Source organism: Eleutherodactylus coqui, chromosome 5, assembly GCF_035609145.1.
Source record: "Eleutherodactylus coqui strain aEleCoq1 chromosome 5, aEleCoq1.hap1, whole genome shotgun sequence".
Classification (NCBI taxonomy): domain Eukaryota; kingdom Metazoa; phylum Chordata; class Amphibia; order Anura; family Eleutherodactylidae; genus Eleutherodactylus; species Eleutherodactylus coqui.
In genome coordinates, this window is record NC_089841.1 from 2,885,145 (window position 1) to 2,909,464 (window position 24,320).

Below are 24,320 nucleotides of genomic sequence, written 5' to 3' on the forward strand. Positions count from 1 at the left end.
GCTGTATGTATAGCATCAGTATGGGGGTGGAGCTGTATGTATAGCATCAGTATGAGGGTGGAGCTGTATGTATAGCGTCAGTATGGGGGTGGAGCTGTACATATAGCGTCAGTATGGGGGTGGAGCTGTATGTATAGCATCAGTATGAGGGTGGAGCTGTATGTATAGCATCAGTATGGAGGGTGGAGCTGTATGTATAGCATCAGTATGGGGGTGGAGCTGTATGTATAGCATCAGTATGAGGGTGGAGCTGTATGTATAGCGTCAGTATGGGGGTGGAGCTGTACGTATAGCATCAGTATGGAGGGTGGAGCTGTATGTATAGCATCAGTATGGAGGGTGGAGCTGTATGTATAGCATCAGTATGGGGGTGGAGCTGTATGTATAGCATCAGTATGAGGGTGGAGCTGTATGTATAGCGTCAGTATGGGGGTGGAGCTGTACGTATAGCATCAGTATGGAGGGTGGAGCTGTATGTATAGCGTCAGTATGGAGGGTGGAGCTGTACGTATAGCGTCAGTTGAGAGGGTGGAGCTGTATGTATAGCATCAGTATGGAGGGTGGAGCTGTATGTATAGCATCAGTATGAGGGTGGAGCTGTATGTATAGCATCAGTATGAGGGTGGAGCTGTATGTATAGCATCAGTATGGGGGTGGAGCTGTATGTATAGCATCAGTATGGGGGTGGAGCTGTATGTATAGCGTTAGTATGGAGGGTGGAGCTGTATGTATAGCATCAGTATGAGGGTGGAGCTGTATGTATAGCATCAGTATGGAGGGTGGAGCTGTATGTATAGCATCAGTATGGGGGTGGAGCTGTATGTATAGCATCAGTATGAGGGTGGAGCTGTATGTATAGCGTCAGTATGGGGGTGGAGCTGTACGTATAGCATCAGTATGGAGGGTGGAGCTGTATGTATAGCATCAGTATGGAGGGTGGAGCTGTATGTATAGCATCAGTATGGGGGTGGAGCTGTATGTATAGCATCAGTATGAGGGTGGAGCTGTATGTATAGCGTCAGTATGGGGGTGGAGCTGTACGTATAGCATCAGTATGGAGGGTGGAGCTGTATGTATAGCGTCAGTATGGAGGGTGGAGCTGTACGTATAGCGTCAGTTGAGAGGGTGGAGCTGTATGTATAGCATCAGTATGGAGGGTGGAGCTGTATGTATAGCATCAGTATGAGGGTGGAGCTGTATGTATAGCATCAGTATGAGGGTGGAGCTGTATGTATAGCATCAGTATGGGGGTGGAGCTGTATGTATAGCATCAGTATGGGGGTGGAGCTGTATGTATAGCGTTAGTATGGAGGGTGGAGCTGTACGTAGATCGTCAATATGGTGGTTAGAGTTGTACTTATATCATCAGTATGGAGGGTGGAGCTGTGCGAATAGCGTTGGTATGGGGGAGGGGTATGTATTGCTCTCATTCAGTAGACCTATGTATATAGCGCTCTCCATCGGTAGATCTGTGTATATAGCGCTCTCCATCGGTAGATCTGTGTATATAGCGCTCTCCATCGGTAGATCTGTGTATATAGCGCTCTTTGTGTGCCACCTCTCTTCTGATGGTAGTCTCTGCTCTTCCGCAGGTTCTCCCGTTCCGGCCGCTGATGGTGAGTGGTGAATTATCACTTCTACATAACGTGATATGGGATGCCAGTGTGATACCCCCTCCGGACCCTACAGTGCAGGATTTAAGTATCATGTTGGGGGGTTGTTGAGGTCACATTCTCCGATGTTTCTTACTTTCTGTTCTCTTTATTGGATTTGGCGCAGTTTTATCTCTTTCTGATGCGTCCTCCACAGTAGGGTCTAGTAAACAGGCGGGCCGCGACCCACAGAATATTTGGCGTAAGCCTTTAAATGACCACTACTCGTGGTCGGGTAGGGATGATAGTAACTGTTGTCGTGACGCCAGTTGATAGCCAGACCTGAGCTCGCTGTGAACAAAGTGTTTGTAAGGGGTTTGGTGATATTGGGGGTTGTAGTCCCTTCCCCTGGAGGGAGCCGTAGTACTCAGTGCCATGCAGGTGGTCTTTGGTGAGATTGAAGCTCCAGGAGTCGGGTTTACGGGTAAAACGATACAACTCACGATTCTTCTTAATGATCATTGACTTTAGGCCGTTGACAGGTAGCAGAGGTCCTTACTGGAATTTGAGGATTGAAGAGATATCTTCTTTCAATAATTTTCTTCGGCACTCACAACTCTTTCTCTATCTCTCCATTATAATCTCTTGTATTACTCTCCACCTTTCCTTCTCACAGCTCTGTCTCCTCCTGCTCTTACTTGATGCTCACCCTTTCCTCACTGATTTTTTTACTGACGGACCCCCAGCTGTCCTCCTTGTTTTCTACCAATCACAGGCTTCCTCTCACAATCACCCCACTGTCTGCCAGCCAATCGCTAAGCTGTTGCCATACAGCAGAATGGCCAATGGGGAGCTGGATGACAGACAGCCAATGGGGGAACAGCGTGGTTGTCATGCAGATTTTAATTAACCCTTTCTTCTCCAACCAACAAAATCCTATATCATAAATCCATAAAACCAGTCTTACTTCATAGAAGTCTGTTTTAATGGATTTATGGTCTATTATGTTGTACCACCCCGGACACTGCATTGCAGAACCTAAGTACCAGGATAGGGGGTTGTTGATGCCAAATTCACCAAGGTTTCTTGTACTTTCTGTTCTCTTCATTGGGTTTGGTGTAGCTTTGTCTTCTTCTGATGTGGGGTCCAGTAAGCAGAGTTTTGTAGCCTGTTTCAGTAACCATCTTGGGGACTCTTCCATCTTGAGCAGTATGATACAGGTTTTTTTCTGGAAAGGGTATTCCTATTATGGTGTAAGGCATGGCTTCCCATCTGTCGTCTAGCTTTCCTGTTCGGGGTTCTTTCATTGCCCCACTTTTGTTCCTCTTGTTAATGGTTCAGCCTTGGCTTCCAAGTTAAACTCTTGTTCTTGTCTTTTATGGACTTGCTCCATGCGGCTGTCTACAATTTCTTGGGCTGTTTTCAGACATCTTTGTAGATCGTGAATCCATTCTGCGGTGGGTAAAGGGTTTGGATCTTCAGACACTTGGACTCCCACTGACAAATCAGGAGGCAATTTCCCTTGTCGACCAAACATGAGATAATAAGGAGTGTATCCCGTTGTACAATGGATGGTGTTGTTGTGTACATACATGAATTCAGGTAGTGTACCCGGCCAATCACTTCTCTTGGAGGTTGGTATGGTGCATAATAGATTTAGTATCGTCTGGTTCATTTTCTCGCAGCCCCCATTTCCCTGAGGGTGGTATGGTGTTGTTCAGATCTTGGTGCATTGATACAGCTCACACAGTTCTTGAAATAGTTGAGACTCAATGCTGTTCCTTGATCAGTGAGGATCTTTTCTGGTCTTCCATAAGGCAATATAAAGTGTTTCCAAAGCATTTTGGCAGATAAGTCTCTTACGGGAATCGCTACTGTGAACTTAGTGTAGTGGTCTATTATGGTAAGCAAGCAGGTATAGCCACTCCTACTCTGCTCAATATTCAAGTGGTCAAGGGCAAGCAGCTCTAACGGTTTCTTGGTCACTATTAGGTGTTAAGGAGTTTTTGGTCAGCTTTGTTGTTTCTCCTTTTAGCACACGTTTAGCACTTTAAACACCATGTCTCTATATCTCTTCTCATTCCTACCCAGTAGAATCTTCTCCGGATGGTATTCTCTGTTTTGTGCCCATATTGGTCATGGTACGTGGTTAGTACAAGATGTGCATCTCTTTGTAGAATGAGGATTTGGTGTATCTCTGAATAGGTGATAGGGTCTATGGTTCCTCTATACAGAGAGTATTTTTCTTTGCCACAACAACTGATGAAATTCTGGGTCAGTTTTCCCGTTTCTCACTCTGACGGGTACAGTACTATGGGTCAAGAACAGACTGAGTTCTCCTAAGGTGTGACTTTCAGTATGAAGATCAATCTACTGTTTTTCTTCCCCAGGTTTGTCTTCATTAGTACCAGCGGTTTGGATGACGTTCTGTTGTATGTTGTAGTAGCCAAAGTCAGGCATCTCTATCTCCTCCCATTGATCTTCTTCCATGGAGTAATCTACTGATGTTGGTTGTCTGGATAGTGCATCAGCGTGGACGTTAGTCTTACGGCTCTATATTTGATGGTAAAGTTGAAGTTGGCTAGCCGTGAAGTCCATCTCTGTTCAAGAACTCCCAATTTTGCTGACTTTACATGTGCAAGAGGGTTATTATCTGTGTAAGCAATGTATGTGGATGCGATCAAGAAGTCTTTGAACTTCTCCTTCACAGCCCATAAAAGAGCTAAGAGCTCCAATTTAAATGAGCTGTAGCTCTGGTCATTTCTTTCTGCTCCTTTCAGAGAACGGCTTGCACATGCTATCACTCTCTCTCTATCACCTTGGAGTTGGCTCGCTTACTCGCATCAGTGTATACTATAAAGGGTTTGTTGTAATCCGGACATCCCAGGACCGGAGGGGATATTAACTTATTTTGCAGGATTTCTAAATCTTCTTGTTCTTTCTCCCATGTGATGTAGATGGTTTTTCTGCAGTTTTGTTTGACGTTCCCCAGATCAATGGTGCAATGGTTCAGCAATTCTGGTGAAATTGGGGATAAATCTTCGGTAGCATCCTGCAAATCTTAAGAAACTCCTCACTTGTTTAACCGTTTTGGGTCTTGGCCATTCTTGTACCTCTGCAATCTTCTCTGGATGGGGTCTAACTCCTTCCACACTCACGACGTGTCCCAAGTATCATGCTTGTGTTTGTAACAGATGACATTTGGATGGTTTTACGTTAAGGTGATGGTGAACAAGTATCTCGAACACTTCAGCCAGGTGTTTCAGATGGTCGTCATAAGTCTTGGAGTATACAATGGTATTGTGCACATATAGCAGCGCCGTTTCAAAATTCTTATGACCAAAGCATCTTTTCATGAGTCTTTGAAAAGTGGCAGCAGCATTACATAGGCTGAAGGGCATAGAATTGAACTCGTATAGCCCCATTGGGGTAGCAAAAGCTGTTTTCTCCTTGTCCTTTTGAGGCATGGGTACTTACCACTATCCAGACGTCAAGTCTAGGGTGGAGAAGTGAGCTGCTGACCCCAAAGTAGTGAGGGATTCTTCGATTCGAGGCAAAGGATAGGCATCTTTATGTGTGATATTGTTCGATTTTCATGCCCCAAATGATGGCTGGAGCATTTCTCTCTGCTACATCTATGACTAAGATCCCTTGATGAGGCAGTTCAGCATTCCCGGTCATCACTGTAGCCTCCCAGTAGCCTGCTAAGGGAACATTTTGTCCATTGGTAGCGACAATGTTCATAACCTGTTCCAGAGGTTGTACTAGTTCTTGTAGGGACCAATACTTCTGAAATATGGCTCTGTGTATGGTGGTCACCTGAGATCCTGTATCTGGTAGCGCTGGAAAAGGTATGTGACCGAGGTGAATGAGAATCTCCGGGCAGGGTTCTACATACTTTAAGAATCATCTGGGGATTGCTGGACCTACTCTTGGTTTCCCTGAGGGACGGTCATTGGCCTCAGGGGATATCCGTTTAACTGCCAACAGTCTTTTTCGGTATGTCCTCTCCTCTGGCAATACCTGCAGATAACTGGGCCTGGTCTACTCGGTCGTGTTCTGGTAGACGTGGCAGCTGGACGGGAATCACCCTTGTGTGGCAGGACTATTGAGTCCTCTCGCCTGTCTAATCTCGCCTGCAGTTCTTCCATTTTCTTGCAGACGGCGGATGCACTCCGGCTACTGCTGCAACGTCCTTCTGTACAATATGGAAGATCTCCTTCTTGTCAGACTGGCTCTGACCCGCTTGTAGCTCCAGGACATTCTTCAGGGACATTCTTCAGTGTGAGTGCGCCTCTGCATGGCCTCCTGTCCGGCACTCTGAGTGTTTACCGCCGGGGTGCATGTAGGTGACCATGCTGTTTGTGTATCCCCACTGGCCCACAAGCCAACCCTAGTTTTGGTCTCTCCCTTCTTTCTTTATCCAACCACAGTCTTGCACACTGGGTGAGAATAGTTGGGGGATGGAGCAGTGAGGGAGCGGAGGCACAGCTTAACAGCAGGGGGATTCCTCTAGCGCCCCCACGATCACACTGTCAGTGAAGGTGGCGGGTAGCGGTTGCCCAAGGGAGATGGAAGGGGGATGCCGGCACCTAGGACAGATAGCTACAGCATCTGCAGTGATGTTTGGCTGGCCTGGAGGGTTAGGCCGCCTGCACACGAGCGGAAATCCCGCCGCGGGATTTCCGCCGCTGAAAGTTTGCATAGGAGTGCATTACAATACGCACTCCTATGCAGACGGCCGCGGTTTGGCCGCGCGAAATCTCGCGCGGCAAACAAACCGCGGCATGTTCTAATTTTCTGCGGGGCACGCACTCACCCGACCGCCGGCTCCGGTCTGCGCATGCGCCGGCTGCGCGGCAGCCGGCACATGAAAGAGCCGGGGCCGCCGGGGCCGCCAGGCGCGGGTGAGTACGCGCTCGTCTCTGCAGGCGCTCGGGTCGGATCGCGCGGCGAGAATTCTCGCTGCCGGATCCGACCCACTCGTCTGCAGGCGGCCTTAGGGTTAGTTTTCCTGTTAGGCTCCCATTAGCTCTAAATGCCTCCCTGTTACAGCTGTACAGCACACTATAAATGTCATAATGAAATGAGAAGTATGCACTAAATTCCAATCGCCCTCCATAACTCGGCCCCCATATGACCAAAGCCCAGCCCCTGCCCCACCCCCACCTTGCCGAGCCATTGAAAAATGGTCTTGCTTGAAGCTGGTCCCTGGTGCAAAAAAGGTTGTGGACCCCTGATTTATACGATGTGATCACTTGAAATGGCAGTTGTAAAGTCACAGGATTTCATCCTGTTCATAGATGCCACTAATGGGCGTCGTGCCGCCGCAAAGTGCTATGGGCACTAATTTTATTATTCCTCTTTGTGGCAATTCATTGTGATTTGTTTGGACGCCGGTGCCCTGGGGCACACTTTGTAGTTGTGAGGGGGGAGGTGTGGAGTAATAGACATTTAGCTTAAATTGCTGTAACCTCGATATTATTAGATAAAACAGTGAGCTGAAGGGGTTAACTGCATCACATCCAGTGCATAATAACTGAGACACAAACTGCAACAATGTAGCTACCTGTGTCTGACTCCTCCTATCCTGGCAGCATACTCTGGAGGTCTTCTCTCTGGCCTTCTTCATACTTACATCTTTTTTTTTATTCACGGTCACAGCTTCCCTCCTCCTCAGTTACTCACAGTTTCTCAGATTTCTCTCGTTTCTCTCTCTGTCACGGCTGATCTCTGTCTCTTTTCACTTCTCTCTCCTGGTGCTTTCTTTTCTTCTGTTGGGCACTCCTCTTCTTGGCGAACCTCTTCTTGGTGCTCCTCTTCTTGGCGCTCCTCTGCCTGGCGCCTCTCACTTTCTTTCTCTCTGGCCTAGCGCTCCTCTTCTTGGCGCTCCTCTTCTTGGCGCTCCTCTGCCTGGCACCTCTCACTTTCTTTCTCTCTGCCTGGCGCTCCTCTTGGCGCTCCTCCGCCTGGCACCTCTCACTTTCTTTCTCTCTGCCTGGCGCTCCTCTTGGCGCTCCTCCGCCTGGCACCTCTCACTTTCTTTCTCTCTGCCTGGCGCTCCTCTTGGCGCTCCTCCGCCTGGCACCTCTCACTTTCTTTCTCTCTGCCTGGCGCTCCTCTGCCTGGCGCTCCTCCACCTGGCACCTCTCACTTTCTTTCTCTCTGGCCTAGCGCTCCTCTTCTTGGCGCTCCTCTTCTTGGCGCTCCTCTTCTTGGCGCTCCTCTTCTTGGCGCTCCTCCGCCTGGCACCTCTCACTTTCTTTCTCTCTGCCTGGCGCTCCTCCGCCTGGCACTCCTCCGTCTGGCACCTCTCACTTTCTTTCTCTCTGGCCCAGCGTTCCTCTATTCTTTACACTCTTTACTTATTTCTTAAACTCCTTCTGCCACCATTGTCCACCTATTAATCACCTCTGTCACCTGACCAATCTGTCTGCAGCCAATCACAGCCTATCCAGTTGTAGGCTCCCTGCCTCATCGGAGTCTCCTAAGCGGTTTCTTCTAACCGGTGTGATGAACTGGCTGCATGCTGCTGTGTAAACTGACTCAGATGAACCCCAAGGGCCGGTTATTATATTACCGGTCCCCATAACTACACAGCGCTACGTAGAGCCTTTTTCCAGGCCCCTACACAAAAGACGATTTGTCCCCACGACAGCGGCTCCACAAGCGTCACTTCGCTGCGGTATTGCGTCATGCGGTTCCACAGAGCATATAGAAGTAGAACAGCGGTGACCGCATGGTAGATGTAATAAAAATGTCGTCTTCATCCAGTCGGCATACAAGGAGTCAAAACGTTGTATGCTGACTGCGGAGGAATGAGGACGCCATTTTCATTACACCCACTATGCGGTCACCGCTGATCTACTTCCATACGGCCTACGTGGGCCTAATTTGGATCAGGCCCTTTATGGTGACTTTGCATTTGGTACCGGTCCTGCCATATTTTGGTGGGAAGTCGTGCTCCTGGCAGTCCCGCCTTTCTATCTTCGCGGTTCCACAGAGCGTCACTTCGCTGCGGTATTGCGTCACGCGGTTCCATCACAGATGCCAATTACAGCAGTGTGACAAAAGCCTGAATGGAAAGGACCAAAACTCTTTCCAGTCAAAGTGGCGGCAGCGTCACGGAGGGCAGCGAATGGTTCCATCTGATCCCTTCGGGGACTCGGCCTCAGGGTTGGTTTTGGCATCTGTGACAGAAACGCCTGAAGGATCTCGGTGTAGTCATAATGCTCCATACTCTACATGGGGAGAGCACAGAGGACACGGACCACCATCCACATCATCCCCCCCTGCGTGTGCGGCCCTTTAACAACCAGCTCCTGAAAAGATATCCTATCCTGCAGTCACCTCCAGAGCTGCCTCACTAGTCTGCAGTTACACCATGCTGTATACTCCAGTCACATCCACAGCTGCAGTCACTAATAACATCCCATATCCAATCACACATCATATCACAGAACATATCAGACATCATATTGCACACATCATATTATATCCCATGTATCACATAAATGTGATTGTTCTCAGTCATCCTGCGTATGTCATGCATACGTTATACTCACTAAAGAAAACGCATTGACTCCCCACGTTGTGACATAGTGTCCTCCAGGGGAGCGGCGGCAGCGACACACGGGACTCCAGAACAGTAGATGAACTCACGTCAAGCTTTATTTTTCCAGCACAGCAAACAAAATAGTGTCCTTCAAGGTAGCATAGGCACCGCGCAGGGTGCTCAAGTCCATACAAAGCATAAACACAGTTTGCACCATCCCAAGTGCTCAGAGGTTTCCTCCTCAGGCTGTCCGGCCCTGACTAACCCGGAGCTGTAGTCTCTTATGCTCCAGTAACAGGGTCAGGGCCTACAGCTGTGGTTCCTGAGAACCAGAGTGAAGCTGTGGACTGGAGCGCCACCCTGTCCAGACTAACAGCCGGGGAGGAAGGTATACTCCATCCACAACTACACCCTTTAACTGTCTGCTTATCCCCCACTCTTCTCCAGACCGGAGGGCTGGGTCTTCTTGGTGATCAGACAATGCACCCTAGACAGGGCATCAGCATTACCTTGTGATTTGCCTGGTCTATATTCAAGGGTGAACTTGAAGTTCTGAAGTGAGTGAAACCACCTCGTCACCCTCGCATTCTTTTCCTTATTTTGCTTCATCCAGGTCAGGGGGGCATGGTCTGACACCAATTTGAACTGTCTCCCCAAGAGATAATACCTTAACGTTTCTAGTGCCCATTTTACTGCTAAACATTCATGTTCAACAATAGCATAATTCTTCTCCGCAGGAGATAGCTTCCCGCTTAAATACAGTACTGGATGTTCTTCCCCATTTATGGACTGGGACAACACTGCACCCAACCCTACATTAGAAGCATCCGTCTGCACAATGAACTGTTTTGAGAAGTCGGCCGTTATCAATACTGGCCGTTGGCAAAGGGCCGACTTTAAATTTTGAAAGGCCTGCTCGGCCTCGGCTGACCATGCCACCATTACCGACTTGCCCCCTTTTGTCAAGTCTGTAAGTGGTGCTGCCAAGGAGGCAAAGTTAAACACAAACCTACGGCACTACCCGGTCATTCCTAAAAAGGCCCTGACCTGTTTTTTTGTTATCGGTCTAGGCCATGCCTGTATGGCCTCTACCTTGTTGACCTGGGGTTTAATGAGGCCATGGCCAATAACATAGCCAAGGTACTTGGCTTCCTCCAGGGCTACTGCACATTTTCCAGGGTTTAAGGTTAAACCTGCCCCTTTTATGGCATCCATGACCGCCTGTACCTTCCCAAGGTGACTCTCCCAATCGGTACTATAGACTACGACATCGTCTAGGTATGCCAAATGTATGAGTAGGAACTGGCAGCACTTCAGGATGCAGTAAAATCAGATGATCTTTATTTTCCCATCACCCAAAGACAGCGACGTTTCAGCTTATAGAAGCCTTCCTCGAGCATCCTGAAGTGCTGCCAGTTCCTACTCATACATTTGGGCTTTGGCTTTGGAGGTTTTGGTTTGGATCTCCTTACTGGTGATTGCACACAGGTCTGATCCTTATTGGAAGAATTATTTATGCTGCTGATTCAACTTTTCTTTCTGATACATCGTCTAGGTACGCGGCAGAATAGTTATGGTGAGGCCTCAAAATCCGATCCATTAACCTTTGGAAGGTAGCAGGCGCTCCATGTAACCCAACTGCATGTCTCTGTACTGAAACAGGCCCTCTGGGGTTGAGAAGTGCCGCCCGTTTTCTCTTTGGCCGTGTCAGTCAGAGGTATTTGCCAGTACCCTTTGGTGAGGTCAAGTGTGGTGATATATCTGGCATTACCCAGTCTCTCAATTAATTCATCCACCCTGGGCATGGGATACGCATCAAATTTGGGGATTTCGTTTAACTTCCTGAAATCATTGCAGAACCCCCAAGTACCGTCCGGTTTGGGAACTAACACAATGGGGCTTGACCACTCGCTTTTTGATTCCTCTATCACCCCTAATTCCAGCATGCGTTTAACCTCGGTAGAAACCGCTTCCCTACGGGCTTCTGGAATCCTGTGCAGTTTCAAGTTTACCTTCATCCCGGGTTCAGTTATGATATCCTGTGTTATGACGTGTGTACGACCGGTGAGAGAATTTGTCTCTGTTCCTCTGCAGGAACTCTTTCTGCCTCCGGCCATTGTCACACACTGAGAGGGCCTCACCTACTCGAACATCGGGCAGGGAGGGCTGTGGCCTATCCCTCCTGATGCTTGAGGTAGCCAAAGCTTCTCTGTCCTTCCAAAGTTTTATTAAATTAACATGGTACACCTGATACGGCTTCCTTTTCCCCGGCTGGTGCACTCTATAGTCTACGTCGCCTACCTTCTCAGCGATTTCGTAGGGACCCACTAAATCCATCCCAATTCTCACAAAGGAAACCTCTATAATAGGGAGAGGCACTAAGGGACTGCGAAAGTGCGACACAGGAGCGGTGCTCTGACAGGTGGGGCACGACTCACAGTACTCTTTTATGTCCTTGTAGACCCCTGGCCAGAAGAATCTTTGAAGAATTCTATCCTGGGTTTTATCAGTTCCTAAGTGTCCTCCTAATACATGGTTATGTGCCAAGTCTAGCACCTTGTGCCTGTACAGCTTCGGCACGACCAACTGTCCCACCATTTTCCTGCTTATTTTTGTTACTCTATACAACAAGCTATTTTTTATGGCATAATAGGGGAACCATTGGCCAGAACCCGGTGCCTGTAACACACCATTTATTGGTATTAGCGTATCTTGACGCCACCAGTAGCCAGGGGCTTGACAGGAGGAACATGGCAGCATTAACATCTAATAATGTAAGTGTAATAAAACATGCTATCCAGACCCAAAGGTCCCCTGCTCACATTTGCCGGCCTCAGCGCTTGTGTTCCGCTGCGTGGATGGTCAGATGTTCGCGGCTGTGGCACTCACAGCTACTGCACCGCTGCTATGACAGTGCGGTCCGTGGTCGCCGTTCCCCCGCTGCGAGATGCCACTTCTTCGTCACCGCCGTGACAGAGAGATGCGTGCCAGCCGCTCCCTCGCTGACAGCTGGCGGCCTGAGCGGTTATGCTCCGCCGCTGGAGAAGCCACATTAGCTGTGTGGGGGGGGAAGAAGCTGGCAGCGTGTTCTTCTGCACTGGCCGGTCACCAGATAACACCGGATAATCCCCCCGGCCATATTGCCTCCCTGCTGCCGCCAGTATGTGGAACTCACTTCGGATGCGGGTGGGGGTGCCTCTTGTGTAGCGACACTGGCAGGCTCCTGTGCAGCCAATCAGGTACAGGGGGCGTCACCCCCCTGTCAATCTTGACTCCACCAGTACTTCCTGGTGGTGTCAAGATATACTAATACCCCATTTATCACTACAACATTTTCTTTGGCATTGATAAGAGGGGGATCCCTTAATTGGGTTGTCCCAAAGTTCCCAGGCGCATCCTCCAGATCAGACACCTCCTGAACCAAAGTGTGAACTTCCTCCTCAGCCTCATCTCCAGCCAAGACCTGTAAAGGAAAGGTTACATTCTCTGATTCAACGTCCACATTGACCCGCTTTCCTGCGGAGGGGTAAGGTCAGCTGGGTTTGCATCAGTCTCTTTAGAAGGGGTTGTCATTTTCCGCCACAAGTCCCAGAATACAGGAAAATCGCGTCCCAATATCACGCTGTGCATTAACCCTTTGACAACACCTATATTGTAGGTCATGGTTCCGACATAGGTCTCAAAGTTACACTGGGCCATAGGATACACCCTTGTATCACCATGTATACACACCACACTCATGTGCTTACCGGGTATGAAGCCTTCTGCTACCAGGCTGGCATGCACTAAGGTGACCAGGTTACCCGCATCCAGTAGAGCCTCCACAGAATGGTGGTTTACACTTATGCGACACAGCTGCGGCTCAGTCTTTAGTCTCTATGAGGCATTGCAAACCGTTCGTGCGAGCAAGGACCGCTGCCAAGCACTGTCACACTCCATAGGCTCATTGGTCACGGGGCACTGAGCCAACACATGCCCAAGCCCCTGGCACCTCCAGCACCTCAAAGACCCTGGTTTTCACTGCTTAGGAGACTGGTTGGGGCTTTCAGAGCCTTTCAACTCCAATGGAGCCCTCTCTGGTGGTCCAACCTCCTTACCGCCAGGACACTGCTTCCCTCTGGCAACCAGTGGTCTCTTACCCCTTGCAGGTCTAGTAACAGGGGTCTGCACAGAATGGACGCCCCGGAGGTAGTTTTCCATCACGGTGTAGCTGTAAGGGGCTTACCTTAGTAGTGGGTACAGATACAAGAAAACCTGAGCTATATGCATAGTTCCCTGATGTACTGTAAACTACAATTCCCAACATTCCTAGAGAGCGTCAACTGAGCATGCTCAGGGGACTTTTTTTTGTGCTGCTCTAGGCAGTTTTGGAGTTGTGCTCTGCAGGGCTGTGCGGAGCTCGGGCTGCTGGAGATAGAAACTTCCCATGAGGAACAAGAGACCAGATCTTCAGCACACTCAGAAAGCTAGACAAGCCTGACAAGAGATATAAAGACTGGAGATCGCTGATACAGAGTGCTGGACTGGGCTAAGATCTGCAAGGGGAAAAGAGCTTAAAGGGGTTGTCCCGCGAAAGCAAGTGGGGGTATACACTTCTGTATGGCCATATTAATGCACTTTGTAATGTACATTGTGCATTAATTATGAGCCATACAGAAGTTATTCACTTACCTGCTCCGTTGCTGGCGTCCCCGTCTCCATGGTGCCGTCTAATTTTCAGCGTCTAATCGCCGGATTAGACGCGCTTGCGCAGTCCGGTCTTCTTCTTTTCTGAATGGGGCCGCTCGTGCCGGAGAGCGGCTCCGTGTAGCTCCGCCCCGTCACGTGCCGATTCCAGCCAATCAGGAGGCTGGAATCAGCAATGGACCGCACAGAAGCCCTGCGGTCCACCGAGGGAGAAGATCCCGGCGGCCATCTTCACCAGGTAAGTAAGAAGTCACCGGAGCGCGGGGATTCAGGTAAGCGCTGTGCGGATTTTTTTTTAGGTCCCTGCATCGGGTTTGTCTCGCGGGACAACCCCTTTAACCCTTCATTTACTGTGGAGCAGCAGGGGCACCTACCTGCATTAACCTAGGTGTTGAAGAAGGTGCTGACTTCAGAATTCACTGCCTGATCGTTTTGGGAACTTCCAGTGATGACATTACACTTGTGAGATGAGAAAGGGATACGCCCAACTAAGTACGACTGTGCTAGCACTCTGATCGTCGGTGGACACGTGGTAGCTTCCAGAACTTTCTTCCTATACAAGCATCACGCCACTAGCAGTATTCAGTACAAGACTACTGCACCTATCTGGACAGTAAGGGGGGAGGGGCTCCTGCCAGATCATAAGAGTGCCTTGGCCAAGAGGTGGTTATTTGCACTGTGTATGGGTTATGTGTTATATCTGCACTGTGTATGGGGTTGTGTGTTATATCTGCACTGTGTATGGGTTGTGTGTTATATTTGCACTGTGTACGAGTTGTGTGTTATATCTGCACTGTGTAGGGGTTGTGTGTTATATCTGCACTGTGTAGGGGTTGTGTGTTATATCTGCACTGTGTATGGGGTTGTGTGTTATATCTGCACTGTGTATGGGGTTGTGTGTTATATCTGCACTGTGTATGGGGTTGTGTGTTATATCTGCACTGTGTACGAGTTGTGTGTTATATCTGCACTGTGTAGGGGTTGTGTGTTATATCTGCACTGTGTATGGGGTTGTGTGTTATATCTGCACTGTGTACGGATTGTGTGTTATATCTGCACTGTGTACGGGTTGTGTGTTATATCTGCACTGTGTATGGGTTGTGTGTTATATTTACACTGTGTACGAGTTGTGTGTTACATTTGCATTATGTATGGGTTACGTGTTATATTTGCAGTTACATTGCCTTTGCTATGTGCTGGATCATATTTTCCTCCAGCAGGCTTCGGGGTATTATGTAGCTTCCAAATTGTATAGTGTGCACACATTATTGACCAGATCAGACGTAAGGTATCAGTCTAAGCTGGGAGAGTCTCTACAATGTGTAGAGCCTCAGGCTTTTTATTATAACACATGACACCTGCCCTTTAATGGGCGTGCAACAGATTACATCAGTAACATATAAGATTCTCATTTGTCGGATCATATAGAATCTCCCGCCTCTCTGCCCACCCTTCCTCAAGTCCGATGTAGCTTGGACTTTGTCTTCTTAGCATGCAGGCAACCTTAAGGAATTCCTGTGTACGTGACAACTCATTGTTTAAATAACTTCAGTGTGGGGGGTGGAAAAGGGCTAGGAAAACACTCAGTATTGAATACAGGTATACATATAACACTATGACCTTTAACTCTTAGAGGCTGCTTGTGCAACTTATGTACTCAGCTAACATTACATCACACATCTTTCACCATGCCATTGTCCAGCAAATACCATGATGAGATTGTGTGGCCATTAACCTCCACAAAGTTAAAAGTCATTGCAGCTGCGTAATACATCTAGTTTAGTACAAATCGATAGACATTTTATGCTGACTAATCATCATGTGTATCACAATACCCCCTTAAAATGTCTATCCTCTAACTCTCCATCTAATTTTCACAGTTCTCTGCGCGTGAGCCTATAACTGGAGCGCGTTGAAGGTTCATTTTAGAGTCTTCAAGGGGGTGTAGGACTTGTCCACTCCTTCTGGGGATGCATCCAGCGAACTCATTGTGGGAGTAGCTTTTCCAGCATCCGTTTCACATTTCTCTCTGACACAGGGGATAACACAGCAGACTAGAACGAAAAAGATAATCATCAGTTCACCTACAACAGCGACGCCCGTCTGTGCCAGGATCCTTTACCACCCGCTCATCTATGGCGAGTGCTGGTCCCAAAGGTTAGCTCTTTTTAGTTAGTGCGGTCAGCTTCTTAATTTACCTGCGGGTCATGTGTCGTCTGGGATGTAGGTACAACAAGTCTCCCCTATCCTCTTACAGACACTCCCCTTTTTAGCTAAAATCATATCTAAGGCCATTCTATTTTGAAAAGTCATAGTCGAGGTAGGTCCTATTGGTCGACTAGTCCCTATAAGGCGTCTCTAGTATAATTTATAAACCACTGCTAATTATAATAAACATAATTAATCCAATCAACGTTTATTTACCATAATGATCAGGAAAATGGACTCGAATCTAGTTTTAACTTGGTCTCTAATTTTTAAAACTTGTCAGGTACCCCCCTTGGCTATCCTATGACGTCAATGTACACGTGTAGATCAAAACTACCACCAGGGGTCTCTCTTCTCGCTCTAGTATAATGTTACAATACTAGTAGTGTGCACAGGTACGCACGGCCTGGGACTCCCTAATCTTCACCCACACCAATGTCCCTCCTGGAGATAGTCCTAATGGTGAACACGTCCAGGTCGCCTGCACTGACCCTACACTACCTAGTGACAAGACTGGAAGGAACCGCCGTACCTATGCGGAAAACAAGGATAGACCAACATGACAGGATAACCACAAAACACAGCAGAGTTGGATCGAGATAAATTAACTATTGGGGGTAACCTCATTATCCTCAATGCTGTCTGACAGGATGTGGAGGAGCATAAGGGCTTTACTAAGGCACACTCCCCTGTCCAATTACCTTCCAGGCGGGTTCTCTATCTCATGTCTCCACAAAGCCAGTAAACGTCTCCTGAGGACTGGACCTGATTCTACATCCATTCCCCTCCTATCATACCGTAGGAGGAGCAATACCCGTTAGTGAGTTCCCCAAAAATCTCCCTCCACCCTGCCCATTTGCCTGGCAGGTGTAGTTTCCAGGGTAGTCAGTAATACTCTCCCCGGGGCGAGGCACTTGGGTGATTATGGGGTATTCCTTTTTCCACTTCTCACAAGCAGTGTGATTGGTGGAAATGTTCGTGAAGAGACTAATAAACCACTCTTCAGCATCTACAGGGAGATTTAGGGGGACCGTCCCCGAGTGTAGTTGGGCACTACCGCACACGCAACAGTTAGACTTGTTGCTCCTGTTAGCATTGTACCTCATCAACTCCAACCAGAGATTCTGGTCAGGGTAGCCAGTCGCTACTGTCAAGGTGTCGACAAAGGTAGGGTCGGCTATGATCATCATGTTCGTCAAGGTCTTTGTCTCACGGCGGAGGGGGTTAATTATGGGCACGGGACTAAGTGAAGGCTTCCATTCGGGTGCATCTACCATATCCCTTATTTTAAACTTCCCTAAGGGATCTGTCCTCCCATACCGGTATGTCCCCAAACAGTAAGTGCCCTCGTCCCTGGGCTTGGATTTTCTATGGTTAGTGTAAGAACCATATTAAAGCCAAGCAGCATACTAAGTTCAGCCTTCCAATACCTGCTATCCTTATTATTCTCAAGGAGGGTTATACGACTAATTAGGGATTTCCCGCTCTTATCTTTCTTATTTAAGGCACTTCGCAGTTTATATGACTAGTCTGTTCCTGCGTTCCATCCCACTAATCCCCAATAACGGCAGTCTTCTCCCCAGACATTATCAGTGGCGCAAACATATTGTATTCCCCGGGTATATACCGTATATACCGGCGTATAAGGCGACCCCCCAACTTTCACCTTATACGCCGGTAATACAGTGGAGAAAAAAAAAATCATTACTTACCTCCCCCAGCGTTCTGCGGCGCAGCTGCAGGCTGTCGCTCCCTCCTGGTCTCCGGCAGAGCATTGCTTTCTGAATGCGGGGCTTGAAATCCCCGCCTCCAGAAAGCTAATACACACGCCGTCAGCCAGTTACAGCCATTCAATGGCATCATTGAATGGCTGTGATTGGCTAAAACACACGTGGCTTCAGCCAATCACACTATTCAATGACATCATTGAATGGGTGTGATTGCTAACACACGTGCGCCTTCAGCCAATCACAGCCATTCAATGATGTCATTGAATGGCTGTAACTGGCTGACGGCGTGTGTATTAGCTTTCTGGAGGCGGGGATTTCAAGCCCCGCATTCAGAAAGCAATGCTCTGCCAGGGACCAGGAGGGAGCGACAGCCTGCCGGAGCGCGACAGAACGCCGTGGGAGGTGAGTACTGATTTTTTTTTTTGACACTTTTTTTTTGTATTACCGGTGTATAAGACGACCCCCGACTTCAGAGCAGATTTTTCGGGGGTTAAAAAGTCGTCTTATACGCCGGTATATACGGTAAGTCATATAACCAGCTGGACTGAGCTGAATCTGGCCTGCGGTGGGATCTTGCGCCTAGACACGGGACCACAGTACAATAGTCGAAGGAATATGCGGCTACTTCAGCATTGGACGAGTTATACCAGAAGGTAACCATACCCTCATATTCTTCCGACTAAGGATTCCAGTTGCCACCCTCCTCTCTCACTAGCCCTAACCAGAGTAATGTCCTTGGCACAACTAAGACTGGTCTCCCGGATCTGAAGCTTTCTTACAGTATGAAGCGTGGATCCCTGTAAGTCTTTCGGCTAGTTTCACAGCTGTGGCAGTAGTCAGAAGCACCTGGTAGGGGCCATCAAATCGGGGCTCAGGGGGGTGCTTCCTGGGGAACTTCTTGACGCACACCCAATCCCCAGGCTGCAAGATATGTGTCCCAGTGTCTGCCTCTGAGTCTGGAAGAGAACACCTGTGCATAGGCTTTGGTTAGTTCTTTAACAACGGAAATCACATAATTAGTCAACACATCAGATTGTAATTGTAACTACTGAGGATAGTAACGACCTAGCCTGGGGGCTAGCCCAAACAATCTCGTAGGGAGATAATGTATAATCCCCCCTGGGTTCATATCTAACACTGTATAAGGCTATTGGATGACAGTCTTTCCAAAGTGGCGTCATTTTTAAGTATCTTACTTTTTAGCGTGCCACTACGTCTCTCCACCTTTCCACTACTCTAAAGGTGGTACAGTATGTAAAAGGCCTGGGATACACCCAGAGCAGACATGACATGTTACATTCACCTGCGAAGTTTATACCTCTGTCTGACTCTGAATCACTTCTGGTACCCCATATTCACAGTTTACCTCGTTCATGAGCTTCTTTGCGGTTACCTACTTGTTTGCCTTGGTAACAGGGTCAGCCTCCAACCTGCAAAGACATCAACAACAACAAGCACGTATTCATACTTCCCAACAAGTGGGAGCTGAACGTAGTCAATTTGCAATCCCTGAAATGGGTAGAGTGGTCCCGGCAAGTGTGATGTGGCAAATTTACTTCTGCCCTGACTCACCTATGGCATAGATCATGCTAAACTGGACAAATGATGCAGCAGCTAAAGAGAACCCAGAAGTCGCCCATCCTCTTTCAAGCGTCGTCGTCATTGCTGCTTTACTAGGTGGGTCTTTCCGTCCATCAGCTAGGCCATCATGGGATACAGGAACTGTGGTGGGCAAGTGCTGTTGACTGTTCACCACACGCTGACCTGTTTCTGCTGCTCCCATAGTAGTCCATTTATCCTTTCCTTCCTTGCTGGCTTGTAACTGTAAAAGTCTTTAGCATATCAAAGTCCAAATTTTTGTCAATGTCCAAAGTTTTTACCACTGACTCATGCTGTCAGTACCTTTCTTCTTTCTTCCACGGCTTGAGGGCCGCTGCCTTTACTGTGCTGTCGGCGAGGGTGTCGTCTCTCGCTTCTCCAGTGTAGGAATCGGTGCGAACTCTCAACTTTGTCAGGTAGAAGTAGGGCCTTCCATGAGACTCTGCACTGCTGCACCATTCTCAATTGGTTGTCCTGCTAAGGTAAAAACTGTCTGGCCTTCCATATTGGGCCGTAATCATGAGCTATGCCAGATGCATAGCAGGGGACAGTGTAAATGGTTGCCGTCTTACCTCTCGCCACTCTACTCGCCTCAGTGAGGGCCTTCAATTCCGCTTCTTGTGCTGAGACATGCGGAGGCAGAGCTTCTGCTTCTAGGACATCTTGTTGTGTGACCACTGCATATCCGATGTGGAGTCATCAATCCTCACCCTGGTACCATCTGCAAAAAGCTCAACATATACATTATCAACAGAGGTTCCGGTAACTGTTTGCATACCTGCAGTTTCTTACTGTATTAGTACTAGATAATCGTGTTGATGTTCTATTTCACATGGATCAGAATCTTGTAGCACAAAATCATTTATTTATTTTTTTTAAACCCAATAGCTGATCTACAACACCTAGATCATCTATGACCCAGATCACCTATGCCTTCCTACTCCTTTACTAAATTCCACCTCTTATATCCCTCGTATATCACAATGCACATTAACACTACAAAATACAAGACAAAGGGAACAGAAGGGTTAATTGGGAAATGCTTTCAGTGGCTTAACTTCAGTCCACTCTACCCTCCCCCAATAATAAACACTATACATTGTTTAAACAAGACCTTTTGACTACACATAAGGACTGACGATTATATTCAGTAACAGAGACCTCTGGAGTTTCCAGCCAACGCAACATGGCGGCTATAATTCCAGTGTATACCTTTTCACATATGAGAACATAACATGCTCAATCATACAAGTAAATATGCCGTTTTTAAACCCTGCGTATCCCTCCTCGCATATGAGAGCACATAACACGCTCGATCATACCGGGAATACGCGTATTTTAAATTTTCCTGACCTCATACTAGTTACCTAGGAGTACGTGGCTCGCGCCCTCAGGCTTAAACAGCCAAGTCCGCCCTTCTGACACATTAACCCTCACAGAATTTATCTCTTGGTCTTGTATACACAATCTTTAACCGTCTCAGAGATAATATACACAGCATACAAAATACCCCTTAGACAGGATAAAACTGTGTTTTTTTCTGAGTAGAAAGAACTATATTACCTGCCTTTCATTGATTTATCACTCTGGATCAGAAACAGGCAGATTAGCAGTTAGAAATCAGCTTACATCGGTAGATTTACATAAAGCAATCTTACCGTGTTCTGTAGATTTTCGGGCCCCTGAGTTCTGCGTGCTATCTGCCGATCTCTGTATTTTTCCAGAATGAAAGAAATCAAAAATCTCTACTCGGCTCACCCAGGAGATGCCAATTTGTGCTGGATCATATTTTCCTCCAGCAGGCTTTGGGGTATTATGTAGCTTTCAAATTGTATAGTGTGCACACATCATCGACCAGATCAGACGTAAGGTATCAGTCTAAGCTGGTAGAGTCTCTACAATGTGTAGAGCCTCAGGCTTTTTATTATAACACATGACACCTGCCCTTTAATGGGCGTGCAACAGATTACATCAGTAACATATAAGATTCTCATTTGTCGGATCATATAGAATCTCCCGCCTCTCTGCCCACCCTTCCTCAAGTCCGATGTAGCTTGGACTTTGTCTTCTTAGCATGCAGGCAACCTTAAGGAATTCCTGTGTACGTGACAACTCATTGTTTAAATAACTTCAGTGTGGGGGGTGGAAAAGGGCTAGGAAAACACTCAGTATTGAATACAGGTATACATATAACACTATGACCTTTAACTCTTAGAGGCTGCTTGTGCAACTTATGTACTCAGCTAACATTACATCACACATCTTTCACCATGCCATTGTCCAGCAAATACCATGATGAGATTGTGTGGCCATTAACCTCCACAAAGTTAAAAGTCATTGCAGCTGCGTAATACATCTAGTTTAGTACAAATCGATAGACATTTTATGCTGACTAATCATCATGTCTATCACAGCTAACTTCTTCTAAACTGAATTTCTTGCAGTCTATAAAAATCCCAGATTTATTACCTGTGTACTTTGCCTCCACTTGCTGTGCTGTATCTGAGCGCTTGTCGCACCCTACCTGCGATCTTACATAGCGATCGACCACTTCTACCAGCTGGTTAGCCTTAGGCCACCCATGGCTGACCCAGCTTTGCAGTCTGCCAGCAGGGCACAGGTATAACGGTCAACCATGACCTTGTCAACCATCTGGGTGGGTGTGCAAATGTCTGGCTCCAGCCACTTTTTTACCAGATGATAAAGGTCAAACATCTGTGACCTGGCTGACTGGTCGGCCGTGTAGCCCCAATTATGCACTCTTAAGGCCCGGACCGCCGCTGTAACACCCAGACAAGCCAGGATCTCTGCCTTTAATCTGGAGTTGTTGCTTACCTCGTGGGCACTGAGATCATGATATGCTTTCTAAAGTTCTGCCGTGAGGAATGGTGCTAGAACCTCGACGCACTCAGCCTTGGGTAGGTTCTCTCGTTCGGCGGTTCTTTCAAAGACGGTCAGATAAGCCTCAACATCATCATGGGGAGTCATCTTTTGCAGGAACTTCTGCACTGTCTCCCTAGGCTGGGTGTTTCAGCAGAACATCCGTCAGCTGATCCATTCGTGCCAATAGTTCCTCCATAGCCGGAGTTGGCACTTGCATCGCGGTCGCCGGCTTTATCCAGGACATCCAGGTGCCGCGCCGTTGCCCTCAGCAGCCGGGATTGCTGCCCGCATCCGAAACACCAATTGTGATATAGTGTCCTCCAGGGGCTACATACTGTACTCCAAAACAGTAGATGAACTCACGTTGTAGTAGACATGATGATTAGTTAGTGTAAAATGTCTATTGATTTGTATTAACTAGATGTATTACGCAGCTATAGTGATTGAACTCTGTAGAGGCTAATGGCCGCATAATTTCATTATGGTAATTGCTAGACAATGGCATGGTGAAAGATGTCTGCTATAACATTAGCCTGATATAAAGCTCCTCTGCAGCCTCTAAGAGTTAGTCACATTCCTATACTGAAGAACTGTATCCACTTTGGGCGTCTTCCCAGCCCTCCCCCCACCCTCAACTTCTGAGACAAAGAAACTACTTTTGCTTGACCACATGTTGAAGGGACAAAGACTGGCTCATACACTGGATTTGAGAGGGGTGTGGGGAGGGGCGGGGGATTCTACATGGCCCAATGAATGAGAACTATATTTGTTACTGATGCAATGTGTTGTACGCCCATAAAGGGCAGGTATTATGTGTTTCAATAAACCTGAGGCTCTGAGCATTGTACGCCCAGATCCAGTTTAGACCTGAGACTTATAACTTGTGTCTGACGTGGTTGTTATAAGGCGTGCACATGCCATACTACACAATTTGGAAGCTACAGAATGCCCCGAAACCTGCTGGAGAAAATACCATCCAGTTCAATGTCAAGCTTTATTTTTCCAGCACAGCAAACAAAATAGTGTCCTTCAAGGTAGCAAAGGCACCAGATAGGGTGCTCAAGTCTATACAAAACATAAATGCAGTTTGCACCATCCCAAGTGCTCAGAGGGTTCCTCCTCAGGCTGTCAGGCCCTGACTTCCCGGAGCTGTAGTCTCTTATGCTCCAGTAATGAAGTCAGGGCTTACAGCTGCGTTTCCAGAGAACCAGGGTGAAGTTGTGGACTGGAGCGCCACCCTGTCCATACTAAGAGCCGGGGAGGAAGGTATACTCCATCCACAACTTCACCCTTTAACTGCCTACAGCGTATTAAGGGTGCGATATACACATGTGTAATAAGCAGTGACAATACACCCGTGTGAAGGAGCCCTTATATTGTGGCGTAATGCTCTAAGTCCCCTTTGTACTAAAGTGCAGCCACCAATGTCTCCTGTATTGAGCAGCAGCTGGCGATGGCCTGTAATGAGGCACCAGCCACAGACACCCCAATATTGTGGCCCTGGCTGCCATACTCGTGACCTACTATAGTCAGGGGCCCCAGAGCAAAACTCAGAACACCCCCAGCAAGAAAATGTGAGTGTGTATATATATATATATATATATATATATATATATATATATAGTATGAAAGACCATCTTTATAACACGATGGGCTTAGATACAGTGGGCTTGGATGCAGTGACCATATAAAAGTCAGATTCCATGTCTACACAGTGATAGTGAGTGCAGTGCTGTTACCTCCAGTGATCACAAATGGTGTTTCCTTTGATTTGGTGACATCTGCTTTAGTTTTACTGAATGCAGATCACCATGAAGAATTTTTTTCAGCAACAGTCTATCCTGACGCTACCTCTCAGTACCTCCACACAACTAATGTCCCCTTCTGTGGCCCCACAAAGTACAGTAAAAGTCCTCTTCTGTGCCCCCCTCCTTAGATACAGTTGCTCCCTCTTTGGTTATCTTAGATGTAGCTCCTTCCCTCTGCCCCCACTATTAGTCCCTGCTGTGACTGCCCCATTAGATACAGTTGCTCCCTCTGCGTCCCTACTATTAGTCCCTGCTGTGA

General features: G+C 47.7%; 1 protein-coding gene across 1 annotated transcript in view; it reads left to right on the forward strand.

Annotated features, from left to right (window-relative positions):
* The window catches only part of LOC136626856 (C-type lectin domain family 10 member A-like), a 73,405-nt gene that overhangs the window by 35,206 nt on the left and 13,879 nt on the right, over positions 1-24,320 (forward strand). The window contains exon 6 of the mRNA XM_066601814.1: positions 1,593-1,616. Coding sequence (XP_066457911.1) covers positions 1,593-1,616 — 24 coding nt within the window. The remainder of the gene's footprint in view (positions 1-1,592; positions 1,617-24,320) is intronic.